The sequence below is a fragment of the Lutra lutra genome, chromosome 8, assembly GCF_902655055.1.
Source record: "Lutra lutra chromosome 8, mLutLut1.2, whole genome shotgun sequence".
NCBI lineage: Eukaryota > Metazoa > Chordata > Mammalia > Carnivora > Mustelidae > Lutra > Lutra lutra.
In genome coordinates this window covers 92927215-92944273 of record NC_062285.1, presented here as the reverse complement: position 1 = coordinate 92944273, position 17059 = coordinate 92927215, and the positions used below count along the sequence as shown (strand labels likewise).

The 17059-nt window shown below is 38.4% G+C and overlaps 1 protein-coding gene across 1 annotated transcript in view; it reads left to right on the top strand.

The window, feature by feature from the left end:
* The window catches only part of WIF1 (WNT inhibitory factor 1), a 68132-nt gene that overhangs the window by 692 nt on the left and 50381 nt on the right, over positions 1–17059 (top strand). Inside the window, exon 2 of the mRNA XM_047743377.1 lies at positions 406–545. Coding sequence (XP_047599333.1) covers positions 406–545 — 140 coding nt within the window. The remainder of the gene's footprint in view (positions 1–405; positions 546–17059) is intronic.

The window sequence follows — 17059 nt, the reverse complement described above, 5'->3', positions numbered from 1 at the left end:
TTAAGTGTGTTTTTAAAACTTAATTTTCAAGGAAGGTTGCTCCCCTCCACCTTTTAATCAGCTCTTTTCCACCTGAAAGCGTAGGAACTTCTGTCTCCAGAGACCTAAGCTGATGTAGTTCTGATCATGCTGTTGCTAGTTTCTACAACCCTGTGTTTTGGGGTGGACCCCGCGTTTAGTAGCACCCGGTGACTATGTCCACTCCGTTTCCTGAAACCATGTGTGGTTGGCACTGTTCTTATCACATACCGAGGAAAATTAGTGGGTACCTAGACAGGTGCTTTGTGTATAGACGTGGCCCATACCAATTCTTTAGTGTTCTTTTTGCGTGCGTTTTCTGGTTTGGATTCTTTTAAGTCTGCCCCGTTTGATGGTTTTGTTTTGTTTTGTTTTGTTTTAAACCAGGATTTGAAGAAGATATCTTGATTGTTTCCGAAGGGAAAATGGCCCCTTTTACACATGATTTCAGAAAAGCACAACAGAGAATGCCAGCTATTCCTGTCAATATCCATTCCATGAATTTTACTTGGCAAGCTGCGGGGCAGGTAAGTACTGATAATCAGGAAGGGTGCAGAAAATTACCTTTTAATATCTCCACTGCCTGATGGCAGGTAGAAATAATACTCTGTAGTGTGTAGGCTGATGCATTTTTACAACCATTAAGAGTGATTTCTCATGTGATCTCCAAAGCAAATAAAGAATTAACTTCCGCTTATTTAAACGTGTCACATAAAGATTCCCAAAGGAAAAAGGTAAGCAGTGTTCCTAAGCTTGCTATTTTGATATGACTCCATGTCTTCTTCAGTCTGCTAGACACAAATACAAACGTCACTTCTTTCTACGATTATTGACATTAAAATTTAACATAATATCTACGCTAGAATAAAATATGTAAAACATATGGAAAAAAACAAAAACACATAATATCTAAAAGACTCTTTGCTGTAGTATATGCCAATCACTTTTGACATTATTTGTACTTTATGACAAATTTTAAACTCTGTGAATATTTTTGACATTGTGATTTGGAAAAAAATTTTGAATGTTATTCACTGGAACAATGTAAAGGCTACATATTTCTGGTTGAAGTTCACAGCCTCAAAAAGTGTCTGTAAGAACATTTGTAAAATATTGCAGGCTATTGATTTTTTAAGTACCATTTAAAATACTTTCGTATGCAAAAAGAAAACTGCAATATATTTTTATGAAGAAATATTTCTTTTATTTCTTAATACATTACCATCCTTTGTATGTTACCTTTTGTACAGTCCCAGTAATGCATAAATGACCTTTAATTTCGGAAAGAAAAGAAGGATAAATATTATGTGAATTTAATTTCTTTTGTGCAGTTGGAGAATTTACTTTAGGGGACAAATAATAAGTATTAACTTCTTTTGCTCATGAGTTGGTAAAATGTGTCCACTATGGAAATCATTGTAATTATAATTAAAATCACATTTTGGGGGCTTTTTTTAATTCTAAATTTACTTAAATGGCTATTTTCATGAAGAATGTGATCCAGAAAACACTTTATAAAAAGTAATTATTTTGAATTGAGAAGCCACTTTGGGTCCCTCTAATTATCTGTTATATTTTGGGTGTGACCATGACCATTTTAAATGTGTTTTTCCCCTCAGGTCTGTTCTCTCTCTTTTTTTTTTTTTTTTTGTTTTTTTTTCCAAAATAAACCAAATCTAGGCCCATCAACATTTCCATGTTGTAAAAAAAGAAATAGATGTTTTGGATCCACTGAGGTTCATAACAGAAAAGCCATTTATTCTAATACCCCCATTTGGTAGATAAGTTCACTGAGGCTTCTATTGCTCTAAAGATTATTCCTTTTCTTCCTATAATTGCCTCTTCCTACTTTATGGACAATTGATTTTGGAATAGTGCGAAATCGGTAATAAAACATGAACGGCCTTTTTCCATCTCCTTTCTTTTCACCTGAATCTATCTGCGTTTAATCACTTGGCAGATGAAATCAATATTAATTCTCTAGTTTTGAAAAGTATATTTTCTTCACCTACACTTTTATGAATTTATGAGAACCATTAGACGATAGCTTAACTTACACCCTTTCCTGACTGAAAAGTTTTGGTAACTGTAGGAGAAACAGAAAATGTCAACAGTTCTTATTTATTTATTTCTCATATGCATTTGTCTTCTGGAGAATGGAATTTGAAGCAAAGCCTTAAATACCATGTCATCTCCCCTGTCGCTTTATAGCATAGTACGTGTTTGTAAGCACTGAAATATTGTTGAGTATAAAATGAATCACGAATTGATCTCAGGAATGTCCCTTGTAATGGATTAGAGAAGATATTGGAACTGGCTTGGAGATGAAGCTTCTAGCATCTTTTTCTCTCTTGTTTAGGTGTTGATTGCCTCTGTGGATTATCTCAATACTCAGGGCAATGTTAACACCTCAGTTATCTTGCTTTTTACGTTCAGTCTGCTCTGGTTAGGTTACCACAGGTAACTACATGAACTCTGGGGTCTGTTTTAATTAGCTGGGAGGGTAAGTGAGGCGGGCAGGATCTACACAATATTGCCAAATAGCAGGACATTTAAAAGTATTATTTAAATTTTATTTATTTTACCCAATAAAGTTATGTGACTCCAGCAGCATAATTTTTGAAATGCATGGAAATTTTGAAAATGAGAAAAATAATCACTTCAATGCCAATTAAGTATTTTGAAAGGCATCTCTGGCTAAAGCCAAACCACATCAAAACAACTACATGGAAAATGAAAAGTTCATTCCATTATCTAGTTATTTCATCCAAATAATATCAAACATTTAGGATTTCAACACAAGCTAAAACACACAGCTGATTAACAAAATTTTAAACTTAATATAAAAGTGTTTTGGCAGCACGTGGAGAAAGTTAAACTGACATTAAGATTGAAGACCTAGAGGCAGTAGGTGTTATCTCTTTCCAATAAATTATTAGTCCATTAACCCAAAGTATTCTTGGGGCCATTTGAAAGAACTTTTATGTTCTACTTCAAACAAATGCAAATAAAAATTACAGTGCGATTCATTTCCCCACATCAAGTTGGTCAAGTTTTTAAGAGTGTTTTGAGTGTTTTGAGTATGTATGTTTTTGAGAATGGGGCCTGCTTATTATATGTGGCTGATGCCCCCGTTAGGCTTTGTGCAAGGCTATTTGATTCTGATAGCAAAAAGCTTGCTAGACATCTGTTGACTGGGAAATTTTTCTTCCAGAGATTCATCCTAAGGAAATCATTATGGATAGTAATAAAAATTTATGTGCAAGACTCTTCCTCATATTGTGCTATTTTTTAAAAGTAAAAATAGGTAGAATTTAGAAGTCCATTGACAGTGGGAGGAGAATACAATGAAGCATTAAGAAGAGTATTCTAGGGGCGCCTGGGTGGCTCAGTGGGTTAAGCTGCTGCCTTCGGCTCAGGTCATGATCCCAGGTCCTGGGTTTGAGCCCCACATCGGGCTTTCTCCTCAGCAGGGAGCCTGCTTCCTCCTCTCTCTCTGACTGCCCCTCTGCTTACTTGTGATTTCTCTCTGTCAAATAAATAAATAAAATCTTTAATAAAAAAAAAAGAGTATTCTAGACATCAAAAAAAAAAAAAAAAAAGAATATTCTAGACATCTACTCAATACCATAGAAACATATTCATGACAGATTAGGTCAACAGCCTATCACAGTATATTCTGCTTGATTCCATTACAAAATACATAGGCAAACATAGGAATAAACAGCTGATGTATTAGAGGTTTTTAAATGATAGGGAACTAGGAAGGGTTATGAACACATTAATGTTCCTTACATATTGGTAAATATTGCACTTGATACCCTGTATCTTCAACCTGTAACCTCTGATTCTCCAAGGTGTCAATATTAGTTACATCTGTGTATGTTACATTTTTATTTTTTCCACAATGAGTAGTGTATATTGATTTATAATTTCAAAAACTATTTTACATTAAATATGTGCAAAAAGCTATACTTTAGAGTTTAAACTTGCATGATGTTCCACATTATAAATAGTTTACTTGTATTTATTATCTGGTATCATTTTTATACCATACATCACTCAACCAAATGGTAAAACAAATGGTTTTCATGACTGGATCATAACTATGGAGCCCAAATAATTCACTAATGCTTATCTGATTCTCATCAGTTTCTTTCAAGATCCCCAAAAATCTGCCTAGGAAGGCTTTCCTATCTAAAACTAGATGACCTGACCTCTTTCAGTGAAATCCTCATTTTCCATGGAAAACCCTGTCTCTACTTTATCTCCCATTTAAAATACTCATTTTCTGACATGCCCTTTTTCAAGGCCTTTAGATCAGAGAAGAATTTCTATTAAAGAGGTTTAGGCTCAAAAGATTTTTAGTAATTAAGGGAAAATACTCTTTATTGCTGTATATAACTTTTAATAGTTGATATTTTTCAATGAGGCATTCCTTATTCTAATTTTTCTCTAAACTTGGCACAGATAGGGGCCATGAGTGACCATTTTGGTTTTCTAAATGATGCACTAATTAAACATTTTATTTGGAAAATAACCCTTTCTAAAACTAATGGCTTTCAAATAAAACTTTAATGAGAAGTTTTGTTAGACAAATCTGAATTCTAATATTAGGACACCGCTGCTGATTTCCATATGAACCAATTTGGTTCAAGGCCAAAATTTTTTGTTCCTATAGATCATATGTATATATTTTTATTTATAAAAATCATATAGACTTGATTTTAGTAACTGTAATATATTCTATCACCTGCATATAGATGCTAAGATACTATGAATCTAGTACCCAGTTAATTGGGCATCTTTTTATGTTCGCTTTTTTTTTTTATAGCCATGGTGATGGATTTATGCTGAGTCATTTGTACTAGTTTTCCAACCTCCTTGTGACCAAATGCCTGGATTTCTGAGATGGTTGGCAAGGGTTGGAGTGAAATTGGTGTGTATGGAATAGAAATTCTCTGGGTGAAGATAGCCAGCCAGTATTAACTTCCAGCCTACCACATGGGTTACCAAGCAAGTTCTAACCATCTGTAACAATAGGTCCAGATCTTAAAGTAAGCTTGTTATCATGTATGATGGTCACAATTCTTATAGCTGCTAGAAGTCAGTGATAGAGCCTCATTTTTCTCAATTGCAGGATGTTTAAAAACAAAACTGTAAAGTGTTATTGTGGATACAGGAAGGGAAGAGGAGAATTTTGTCTGCTGTCCTGGGAAGTAGGGGTTCACATGTATATCTTAGAAGAATTGATTATTAAGTTAAGCTGTAGAAATGTGTTATGTATCACCACAGAAAACAAAATACTGCAAATGCTGAAGATAAAGCACAGTGAGTGCAATATTTATCAATATATAAGGAGTAGTAATGTGTTCATAACCCTTCGTAGCTCCCTATCAATTAAAAAACTTCTCAAATTATTTCAAACTGTCAGAAGCAAGAACAATAATAACACAAGATCAAGTATAAGGAAAGCTCAAGAACTTTATGTGGATAGTGGTGTCTTTGTGAATGACTCCAGCCAGCAGCATCCACATTTAACTTTAAACCGAGGAAGGTACTGTTGGCAAAAGAACAGTCAAAAACAAATCATTTTCCTGAGAATTGACTCATATTTTTGCAATTTTTTTTAAAAAGTGGAATCCTTCTCCTGACATCTTTCCGTAACGTGAACTAGATAATCTAATTCTGTCATTTAAATGCCCCTAAAGCTCCAGAGAGCTTGTTTTTGCAATATAGTGTTTGATACAATGTCACACTGGTCCTATTAAACTAGCCATAGTTTGTGGTCTCAATTTCCCATTGGACTGGTTGAGGAAAGGAGACTTGTATGAACATGTTTCTCTCTTTTCTCCCCTTGACAAAAAATGAAAGAAAGGCAACAGAGAAGTGAATTTTAACTCAAATGCTTCCTCTCCCTCTTCAAAGGACTGCCAAATACCTTAACTATCCTCTTCTAATTCCATAAGTTACGGTAACACTGATTATTAGTATATAAGTCCCTTAATGTGTACTGTCCACATTTTTTTCCCTAGTGGAGTTATGATCGTTTTGATAGTTACAATCCAAGTGGTTGGATACTTTCCTGCTCCTAGGGTTTGCCATCATACCTTTGCAGTGGTGTTTTTTGTCACCCAGTGGAGGAAATGCCTCGGTTTTTGACCCCTGGTCCATGGTTTCAAAGTGGGAATGTGAATATGTTTACATACCGTGAGCATGATTTTTTTCAGAAGGTACTCATATCAAAAACACAGCTTTAAACTTTTAATGTTTAGATTCTGCTAGGCTGTGGTATTTTGCATTGTGGTGTTGTGGACATGCCACTAGGGATCAAAGAGTAATTTTGCAGAGAGCCCATTTCATTTAGCAAAGCAGGCATGTGCCAGCCATCTGTTGTATGTGCTGATAGAAAACAGCAGTAAGTTTCTCAAACTTCTGCCAGAAAAAAAAAAAAAGCCTTTATTGCTTAGAGGAGATGAGTTACAAGGTACCTTGTAAGCCACATCTGGTTCTATAGCGATTTACATGGCACAAATGTAAACTCTGCTAGGTCTTCCTTACACGGTGGTATAAAGGTGTGTAAACAAGCCCTTCACCACTATCCTCTACATTTATTCTAGACTTTAGAATCCTTGCAGAAATAAAAATCTTTTAAATTGTCGTCGTGAAGTGGAAAGGAATGATATTCAGTAAAGCATTTTGCTTTGGATTAAACTCATTTCTCTTCAATGTCCCTGATGTGTTGTGAGAGGAAAAGTTTGGGGATTAAGAGTTTAGTGAAAATGTTCTTCATCCTGTAGCTGGATATCTGGAGGAGACATTGGCAAGTCAGGACTTCTTTTGCTGCAATAAGTTAACCAAGTTGTCCCATTTGCCAGCCTGGGAGTAACTTGGTTACGTTGCTGTGAACCCTTCCTGGATGGTGAGTGGTTCTCCCCTGCAGTGTTTCTCTGCCTCAAGCATTCAGTCAATCAACAAACCTAGACACTGACATGCAAAGAAGAATAAGCATGGTCCCAGCCCTCAGGAAGCTGATAGTCTAGGAAGCAAATATCCATCATGCTCATCCAAATGAGGTTAGAAAGTATAGGATTGATTGAGAACACAAAGAAGGCCACTCTTTTCCCTGCCTGGAGGAACGAGGGGCAGGAGCTCTTCACTGAGCTTACGGAGCAGGTGATGTCTGAATTAATTCCTGAAGGATGAGGAAGCTTTCATCAGACCACCAGGGGAGGAAAAACACCTTCCAAGTGGAGAGTTCAGGATGTACAAGTGCATGGAGGTCTTAAAGGAGAAGGCATGTTCTAGGTGATCATGAGGGGTCTCGGATCCCCTCTGAGAGGTAACAGAAATTCAGTGAAGGGGACATCAAAGTCAAATAATGGAGAATTATTATGGGGGAGGAGAAGAAGGTAGAAACAATTCAGGGAGATTTCTTTCTTCTCTGTTGTGAAAACAATAGACAACATTTTGCAGGTTTGTCCCAGGGATATACTAAATAAATCTTTGGTTTTTGTGTTGGGTGGACAGTGGCTTTTCTACAATCATCAATTAGCTCTTTTTTCTTATTAAACTTTTGGAAAATTTTGTGATGATTAGTCTCAGCTCCAGGTTAAATTATTTTTGGCAAATAAAGCACAGAACTATAAAAAATGGCATTTTGCAAGTGCATAGAACTTTTTAGAAAATCAATTTAATTTTCTAATAGAACTAGAACTTTGAATTTAAGTAAAAAGAAGCTTAAAAAGGACAATAATATGTTGATTTGTGAAAGAATTGATTTAGCATCTGTATTCTACTCCCATACCTTTCTAAGTATCAAGAAAAGTATAACAACAGTATAGAAATTATATCTGGCAGGCGATGCTTCCATTTAAATGATAAGTGGACACTGGACATAGATTTACTTAAAATAAGCCTGCTTCTTCAAGTATTTGACTTTCTTTTAAAACTTATAGTTAAAACTCTAAAGTCAGGGGCTCCCGGGTGGCTCAGTCTGTTAGGCATCCAACTCTTGATAACATCTCAGGTCATGATCTCAGGATCGTGGAATTGAGCCCTGTGTGTGGCTCCGTGCTACGTGGGAAGTCTGCTTGAGAGCCTCTCTCTGCCCTTGCTCTCCCCTCCAGCAAATATGTGCATGCGTACACGCGCACACACACACGCATGCACACACTTTCTCTCAAATAAACAAATAAAATAAATCTTTTTTAAAAACCTTCTAAAGTCATAGGACAATTTCTGCTCTCTTTTTTCTCAGGCAAACATGTGGATTTTGTCTTCTTTTTGAATTTTATAGATGAACGTGATTAAAGAATCTTGAAAATTGTCAGCATCTTTTGCAATGCATTTACCTTTTCAATCTCATAGAGCAGCTACATCTGTGTGAGCCTGAGATGGGACAGATTCAGGATTGACTTCTTAGCTGATAATATGAGGAAGGGCATGAACACAGTTCTTGCTCTGAGGCTCTCGGACAGAACACAACTCACATCCTGGGGAGGCAAAATATGATCAAGGACCAATTCTTTGCCCTTGAGAAAACTGGAAGCTAACCAGAGAGGCAGATATAGACAAACAGATCATCCTAATAATTGCTGGGAAGTGGTACTGTAGCAACACTAGGACATTCCCAGGATATAGTGAGAGCACAGAGGAGAAGTAACTCCAGAGCTGAGTCTGACTATTGAGTTAGCCAAGAAAAAATATGGAAGAGGGGATAGTTTTTAGGGAAAGGAAACAGCTTAAGGCAAATATAGAGACCAGAAAGACATTATCTGGGAACCAATACTTTGGTGTGACTGGCGTGTATGTGCAAGTAGGAAGTAAAGAGGTTGGCAGGGGCTAAGTCCTAGAGGACTTTGTCCAGCATGGTAATGCATCTGGGATTTACTCTACAGACAATGTGGAGTCAGTTCATGAAAAAGTATTAAGCAGAGGACAGTAGCATCAGATTACATATTTAGATCCTCGTGTCATGGGATAGAAAATAACTTGGAGGGTGCTTGACTGCAAGGAGAGAAATCAAAGATAATAGGATACAAGATCAGGGATGAAGGAAGAGGAAAATAGATTAGGGCAATATTTAGGAGAAAAAAATCCAAAAATCTTGGTGCTAGGAATAAAGAGCATCACATTTCCTCCACTATCTGCTTCATTAACTGTTAGCCTTTGCCCCCTACCCCCAAACTCGTCCTTCCTGCCCCAGGGCCTTTGCACATGAAGTTGTCTCTGCCTAGAATTCACTGCTGCTAGATTTCTGTGTGTCTTGCTCACTCATTTCCCCCATGTGCAATCAAATTTCACCTCCTCTAACATACTTTCCCCTGCCTCACCTCTATAAAACAACCACCACTACCCTCATTACTCTTGAGTCTACTTCTCTACTGTATATTTTTATGGTCCTTAGAATAATGATTGAACCTAATTATATTTGATTATAATTGTTCAACGCTCCCATTCGATGTAAGCTCATGAGAACAAAGACTTTGTCTTACTCACCATGTAAGTACTCCAGGTCCTACAACAGTGTCTGACACATGATAAGCAGTTGATAACTATTTGTTGAATGAATTAATATATAAGGTAGATCCCATTATTATTCCCATTCAATAGATAAAGCAACTGAGGCAGAGAGGAGCAAGAGACACATAGGTAGTAAGTGACAGAGCTGGAATTCAAACCTAGACAGCTGAGATTCGAAGCCCTTGCTCTGATAAGTGCTAAACAGAGGTATGAACAGAATGGGAACACAGAGGAGGTAACAGCTAACTTTGGCTGAGGAGGGAGGGGAAGGCTTTGCTAGAGAAGATACAACAATTGAACTGGGACTTAAAGCTGTGTAATCAGCTGAGACAGGAGTCAGGTGTAGGGAGGAGGGCTATTCCAGACAGAGGCAAAGGAGATGTGAAAGCGCATTCTAGGAGAGGCTAATGGTGCCCTAGAAGGCGCTGAATGTACGCAACCAAAAATATTGGGGGCCCGGTCTGGGGACGCCATGTGTGTGTTTGTGAGGAGAAGAGGCTGGATGTTTGGGAAGAGCCAGAGGGAGAAATAGTAGAACCGATAGAAAGGTCAGTTAACCCAGTTCTTTTATCTATAAGAGAAGCAGTTTGGATTACCTCTAAGTGCCTTCCAAATTCTAAAATACTATGATTCTATCTCTTAAGTAAAATATCTTCAATCATTTAACATTAATGGTAATACCTTCATTCAAATTGTGGTAACTGTCTCTGTTTTTTTTTAAGAACAGATTTAGAAAGATTCTTCCTCCAAATTTGTCTTATTTATTGTCAAATTTAAAGAGGTTCATCTCAGAATACTCTTTTATTTATTCAACGTTGATGATAATTGTCAATACTTGTGTAACACATACTCTTGGCCCATCACTTTGCTAATAGTCTCTCATCAGATCTTCACAGACGGCATGAGTTAAGCACTAGTATGATCCCCAGTTTATAAAATGAGGAAACTAGGGCACAAGGAAGTCAAATTATTTGCCCAAGACCATGCAGTATATATGGCTTTATACTTCAGAGATCTCTCTGTGACAAACTTCTGGAATGTCTTCTCACTTAGAAAATAACAATTCAAAGAACATTTATCAAAGCTTATTATGTGTTAGGTTCTGAGAATACAAATTCTAATTGATCTAACTGCTTTCTAGGAATCTGCCAGGTGGTGGTGAAGACTGGCATAGAAGGCAGTAATTGGGTTGAGTTCTCAGGGCCTACATGTATGGTTGGACGGGATTTTTTTGTTGTTGCATAAGGTAACCCGACCAAAGTGGCAAGTTTAACCTGCCCGAAGTGAAATCCAGCTCACTTCACTTGTCAGGTCTGATAGTGTGCCACAGAGCTACCTCTGTCCAGAGGGGACATTTCTACTTAATTTGCACAGAACCTTTATGTGGACTAGGTGACCCTCATTAAATGCCCTAAGAGAAGTGCTGTGGGAGCATAAAGCCAGAGGGTTTTGCCATTGATCGGGTAAATTTACAATTACTTATATTCCAAAGAAGATATCACAGAAGAGGTAACATCTAACCTGGGTCATGAAAAATGTTCAGTAGGCAGAGAGTGACCTAGGCAGGTGGGGCTGGATGAGGCATTCTATGTATACTGAATGACCCAGAGGAAAGTACACAAGATTACAAAATCAGTGTATATTTGGAGAAGGATTATCAGTCCCCAAAAGCTTGGGAAGATTATGATTTCTGTATGCCATAGTTGACTTGTCTTACAGAAAATAGCATAATAACGTAGATGGTAATGTCATGTCTGCATGAAAGCAGACTTTGGTGGAAAGATAATTTTGGTAGCAGAGGAACGGTAGATGCTGGGGTTCCTGGCCGAGGACTAGGACCCAATTAGGAAATTATTTACGACATTCCCAGGTGACAAGAGCGTGAAAGAAGGTGGGCAGTGAGGAGAGGGGGGTAAGGAGCAGATTCCAGAGATATCTGTCAGTATAATTGACACGAGGGTGTTTTGGAAATGAGGGACTAGAGGATGACTCCCAAGATGGATGGACAGATGCTTGGATAGTTATGTCTTAACTGAGAAAGTAATTATAGGAGCAAGAGCAGAATAGTTTGCGGTACAAAAGCAGTGCGGCCCATTTGGAAATTCTTGAACACGAATTTTCTGCTGAACATTCAGATGGCAGAGTCTGGTATGAATTTGGAAATTTGAGTCTAGAGCGAAGATATGAGATGTAGAATAGAAAGACTGATTTTGGAGATCTGGGGGACTTCTTCTGGACCTCCCTTCCTTCCTTCCTTATTTTGACCTCAACTCAGTAAATAGCTGAGGACTTACCTAATGCCAAAGCTTGTGCTGAGTGCTAAAATATATACGTATGTAAATTGTATATGAAGATTACCCTCAAGGAGATCAAGCTTGGCCTCAGCCTAGTGTCACAACAGAGATGAACAAAACAACAACAGTGCAATATTAAATGTGTTATAATTATAAGATGAAAAAGGTGCATAACTCTGATGGGAGAGTTATGAGTTAACCTACATAGGGTTCCTGGTGTTCTTCAGGGTATAGCCTGAAACCTATAAAACTAATATATGCACACTTGCAATATATGCTTACCTTCATGGCTTTCATGTACTCGAGATAGTTTGACCTCATGTATTCTGCCTCCTACTTGCCATTATTATTACTATTGTTTTGGAAATGAACATGACAGGTGTCACTATACCACTAGGTGACAGAGAACATCATCGCTCCAGAATTAAGCATCTAGAACTACTCTTGAGGAAATGGTCTGTGTGGGCTGAAGATAGTCCTGAATAAACCTGTGCCATAGGGTTTGTTTGTATGTCTTGTTTACAAGGACTGTTTAGTATTAGTCATGGGTGCACCCCCCAGGGAGGTGATTCACATCTGAAGTCAAGTCCACACAGATTATCTCCTACTTAAGGCAATACCCAGATGGATCCCCAATAAACTTGTAAAATTACTCTGATATCTACCTTTTGAGGACTTAGAGAAGCTATTTGATTCCTGTCACTTGTAACTTCAACCAATATTCCTGTTTCCAGTTGGAACTTGATTAAGACTTTGAAATTGTATTTATATTGCTGTCACTCTCAGCAGTAGCCAGCAGGTGGCAATGTAAAAGTTATTTCTTGTGGAATTTTACCCCTCAACAGTTCTTAAGCCTGTTGGGGTGGGTGCTCTCTGTCTAACAGAGACCAATTTGTGGGATACTATGATCTGACATAACTCATTTCAATGGACCATTTATATATTGAGTTAGTTAGGGAAAAAAAACCGTTTCAAATTCCTTGTCGCTGAAACCATTAAGACTCAGCATAGATTTGAGAACTCATCCTAAATAACTTCAAATGTGAATGATTTCATTTTACATATATTTTCTATTTCCTCCTTTTAAACAATTGCTCTATTTCAGGCTGGAGTCAAGCTTTGAATATCTCTCCATATTCATACAGTGTTTTCTTTGCCTTCCCTGGCTGTATCTTTAGGTGTCAGCAGAATAACAGTGTTAGAAGAGATCCCAAAGCTCCTCTACCCCATCAAGCCCAACTTTTTCTGAAGCATCCCTGAATCATGGTCTCTCAACTCCTAGTTGAACATGCTTGGTGACATGGAACTTACTAGGGCAGATGTTCCTCAATACTTTTTTTTTTTTTTTTAATTTTTTTTTTTAAGATTTTATTTATTTTAGAGAGAGAGAGAGAGAGAGATAACAAGCAGGCAGAGAGGCAGGCAGAGAGAGAGAGGGGGGAGGAAGCAGGCTCCCTGTGGAGCAGAGAGTCCGACGCGGGGCTGGATCCCAGGACCCTGGGACCATGACCCGAGCCACAGGCAAAGGCAGAAGCTTTAACCCACTGGGCCACCCAGGCGCCCCTCTACTCTTTATATTCTGATGAGAAGAGAGTTCATTGCTAGAATAAGAGATTACTTCTAGAACTGTGAAATCATCTTTTAGTTTATAAAACTTGTGTGTGATAGGGGCGCCTGGGTGGCTCAGTGGGTTAAGCCGCTGCCTTCGGCTCAGGTCATGATCTCTGGGTCCTGGGATCGAGTCCCGCATCGGGCTCTCTGCTCAGCAGGGAGCCTGCCTGCCTCTCTGTCTACTTGTGATCTCTCTCTGTCAAATAAATAAATAAATAAATAAATAAATAAATAAATAAATAACTTGTGTGATAAACTAGAGAAGAAGGGAAGAGGGGAAGAGAAAAAGGAAAATAACTAACACTTAATAAGGTATTCTATGTGCCAGCCATTGTGCTAATGATCACTTTTCCTCACTATCTAGTTTAACTCAACAACCTACGAGATAAGCGCTACAAATATTCCCAACTTTACAGAAATGGCAACTGGGTCACAAAAACGTAATGTAACTTGCCTAAGGTCACACGACTAGTGGGTAGTGGGGCCAGGATTTAAACTCAGGTAATCTGACTCCAGAATCCATCAGGAAACTGCAACCTGAGCTCTTTAAAACAAAGATGTTTTTCCTGAATCAGATCTTTATTCTTTAGAGAGTCTATTGCACGCACACCGTGTGCTGTAGAACATGAGTTAGATAAGGATGCTGACCGATAAGAGCTGACACTCTTAAAGGAGGCTGAAATAGCATGGCTTTTGTAAATATTAAGTGAACTCACTTGACATTGTAATTTGTAGTGGGTTAAAATGGTTAAATATCATGTGATTTAACCTAATAACAAGAACTGTCATTGATGAGCTATTTACCATGAGCCAGCCCCTATTCTAAGTAATTTATATGGATTACCTAATTTCATTCTTGGACCAAGTCTGTGACCTGAAGATACTATTTTTATCTCCATCGAAACACATGAGAAGGGGCACCTGGGTGGCTCAGTCATTAAGTGTCTGCCTTTGGCTCAGGTCATGGTCTCACCGTCTTGGGATCGAGCCCCGTATTGGGATCTGCGGGAAGCCTGCTTCTCCCTCTCCCATTCTCCCTGCTTGTGTTCCCTCTCTCACTGTCTCTTTCTCTCTCTCTCTCTCTCTGTTAAATAAATAAATAAATAAAATCTTTAAAAAATAAAACATATGAGAAGGCTGAGGTGCTGAGAAATTAGGTAACTTTTCCAGGATCATACCTTAGTCATTTGTAGAGCCTGGGTGTGAACCCTGGCTGTTGGATGCCAAAGTAGGGATATGGAAATATATATTATTTCACTTCTGTGTCACACAAGAGTAGGCTGATCTGTTGATCCAAATCAATTTTTTTAAGGATTTTATTTTTATTTATTTATTTGACACAGAGAAAGAGAGATCATAGGCAGAGAGGCAGGTAGAGAGAGAGAGGAGGAAGCAGGCTCCCTGCTGAGCAGAGAGCCCAATGTGGGGCTCAATCCCAGGACCCTGAGATCATGGCCTGAGCCGAAGGCAGAGGCTTTAACCGATTGAGCCACCCAGGCGCCCCCCAAATCAATTTTTAATGAAGCAGCTTCATTTAGAGTGTTCTACCTTACAAGGCAGATACCAGATTAACTAAGTCAAGATCTCGCTTAGAAGCTAAATGGAACGAATACAAAGTCCATTTGACTCCAGACTGGCTGATTGTCTCTGGTTCCCAAAATTTGGTCATTAAATGTATCTGATTTCTTGGGTATCAGCAGGCTTGAATTTGGAGAGTTATCGTTGCCTGTCCTATGTTGTCTAGGGTTTAAGGGAACATTTACTCAGTGAGGGAGACTATGCAAATTGGTACAGCTCTCTTGAATTAAGGTAAGAGTTTTCTATCATTAATAACAGTGACACCTTTCTGTATTGCACTTAATAGTTTGAAACATGCTTTCATTTGTCTATTGAGTTCATCAGTCCTAATAACTGAAAAGTCATGCATTGCTGACTGTGTAGATAATTAAATATGAGGAATAACTGTGATAATTTGCAATGAAATGGCCTTTAGCCCAAAGTAAAATAACTCAAACCTGATCTTTAATAGCTGTGCATTCCTTTATAACGCATGAAAAGATTTGCATTTGTAATTTTATAGAAACACTTTTGCCTTTTGATAAAAATAAATAAAGGCCCATTTGATAAATACCTATTTTAATGATATGGAACCCTTCTCAGTGGAGAATGTAAGTGGGTTACCATTCCATGCCACGGTAAGTGTAAAAATAATTACCCTTCATCTGTTTTCATACTTGGTATTTCAGATATCTGTTGCCATCAGTTCCTTGAGAAACTCTGCATAGCCAAGACTTTACTAGACTGGTATTTACATGATTGTAGAAAGTTTCCCCCTTAATATAAAACCCTTCACGTTAAGGGAGGTGATTGAATCTGCCCTTTTGAGTGGGGCATGGGGCCAGCACTAGGGGGAGTCAGACAAGCAAAACACTCCGGTGCCTGTGTGAACCTAGGAGTGAGCGCCTCCATAAATTTACACTCGGTGTACCTTGATCACTTCTCCCTCATCCAGGCCCTGACTGCACCAGAGAACAGGATATATGATGGTTAATGTTACGTGTCCACTTGACTGGGCCATCAGGTGTCCAGACATTTGGTCAGACATTATTCAGGATACATCTGTGAGGGTGTTTTTTGGATGAGATTAACATTTGAATTGGTAAAGTGAAGGCATGTGGTGCACCCCAGTGTGGATGGGCCTCCTCTGATCAGGTGAAGGCCTGAAGGGAACAAAAAGGCTGACCCTCCCATGAGCAAGAGTGAACTCCTTCTGCCTGACTGCCTGCAAGCTAAACACTGGCTCTCCTGGGTCTTGAGCCTGCCTGCTTTCAGACTGGTACTTATACCACTACCTCTTCTCAGTCTTCAGCTTGCCAGCTGCAGATCTCAGGCTCCCCAGCATAATCACACGAACCAATTCCTTATTATGTATCTATCTACCTCCTTTATATCTCTATCTGTCCATTTATTATTAGTCTATCTCTCTACATCTATCATATTGATTCTTTCTGGAGAGCTCTAATACACTGTTTTCTCTGTCTTAGCTGCCTAACAGGAGGAGAAGTGACATTCAAAGAGAAGTGAACGGCAACATGGGTGAAATCTTGATCAACTTAAATGCTTGGGGCCTTGGTTTCTTCAAGTGCTGAAAGGAAATCATTAATTTACTTCTTACACTGGCAGCAAAACGCAGTGGCATAATATGTACAAAGTACTTGACACATAGTCGACACTAAAAAAGTGGGGTCTTTTCTTCCTTTTGTATTAATGAGCTGTTAGTGCTAAGAGGGAGCCATGAAGCCAAAGAAAGGTAATCAGCCAGATCCCAGGCTAGGGAGTGTGCTGGCCAGGTGCCCAAATTCCACCGTTAAGTGATGGCATAAAAAAAAAAAAAAAAAAAGCGTCCCAGTCTCTGAACTCAGAGCATCACACTCAGGAGACCCGGCTCCTTGCTCGGCTCCCACACCATCTATGTGGGACCTCAGAAAAGTGGTTCATTTTCTTTCTCATCTGTAAAATAAAGGGTTCCTTTCAGTTCTAAAATGTCTGTGATTTATTAGTCATTATCATTCCAGCTTTGTTCTTGGTTCTGTGTTTGAATTCAAATCACA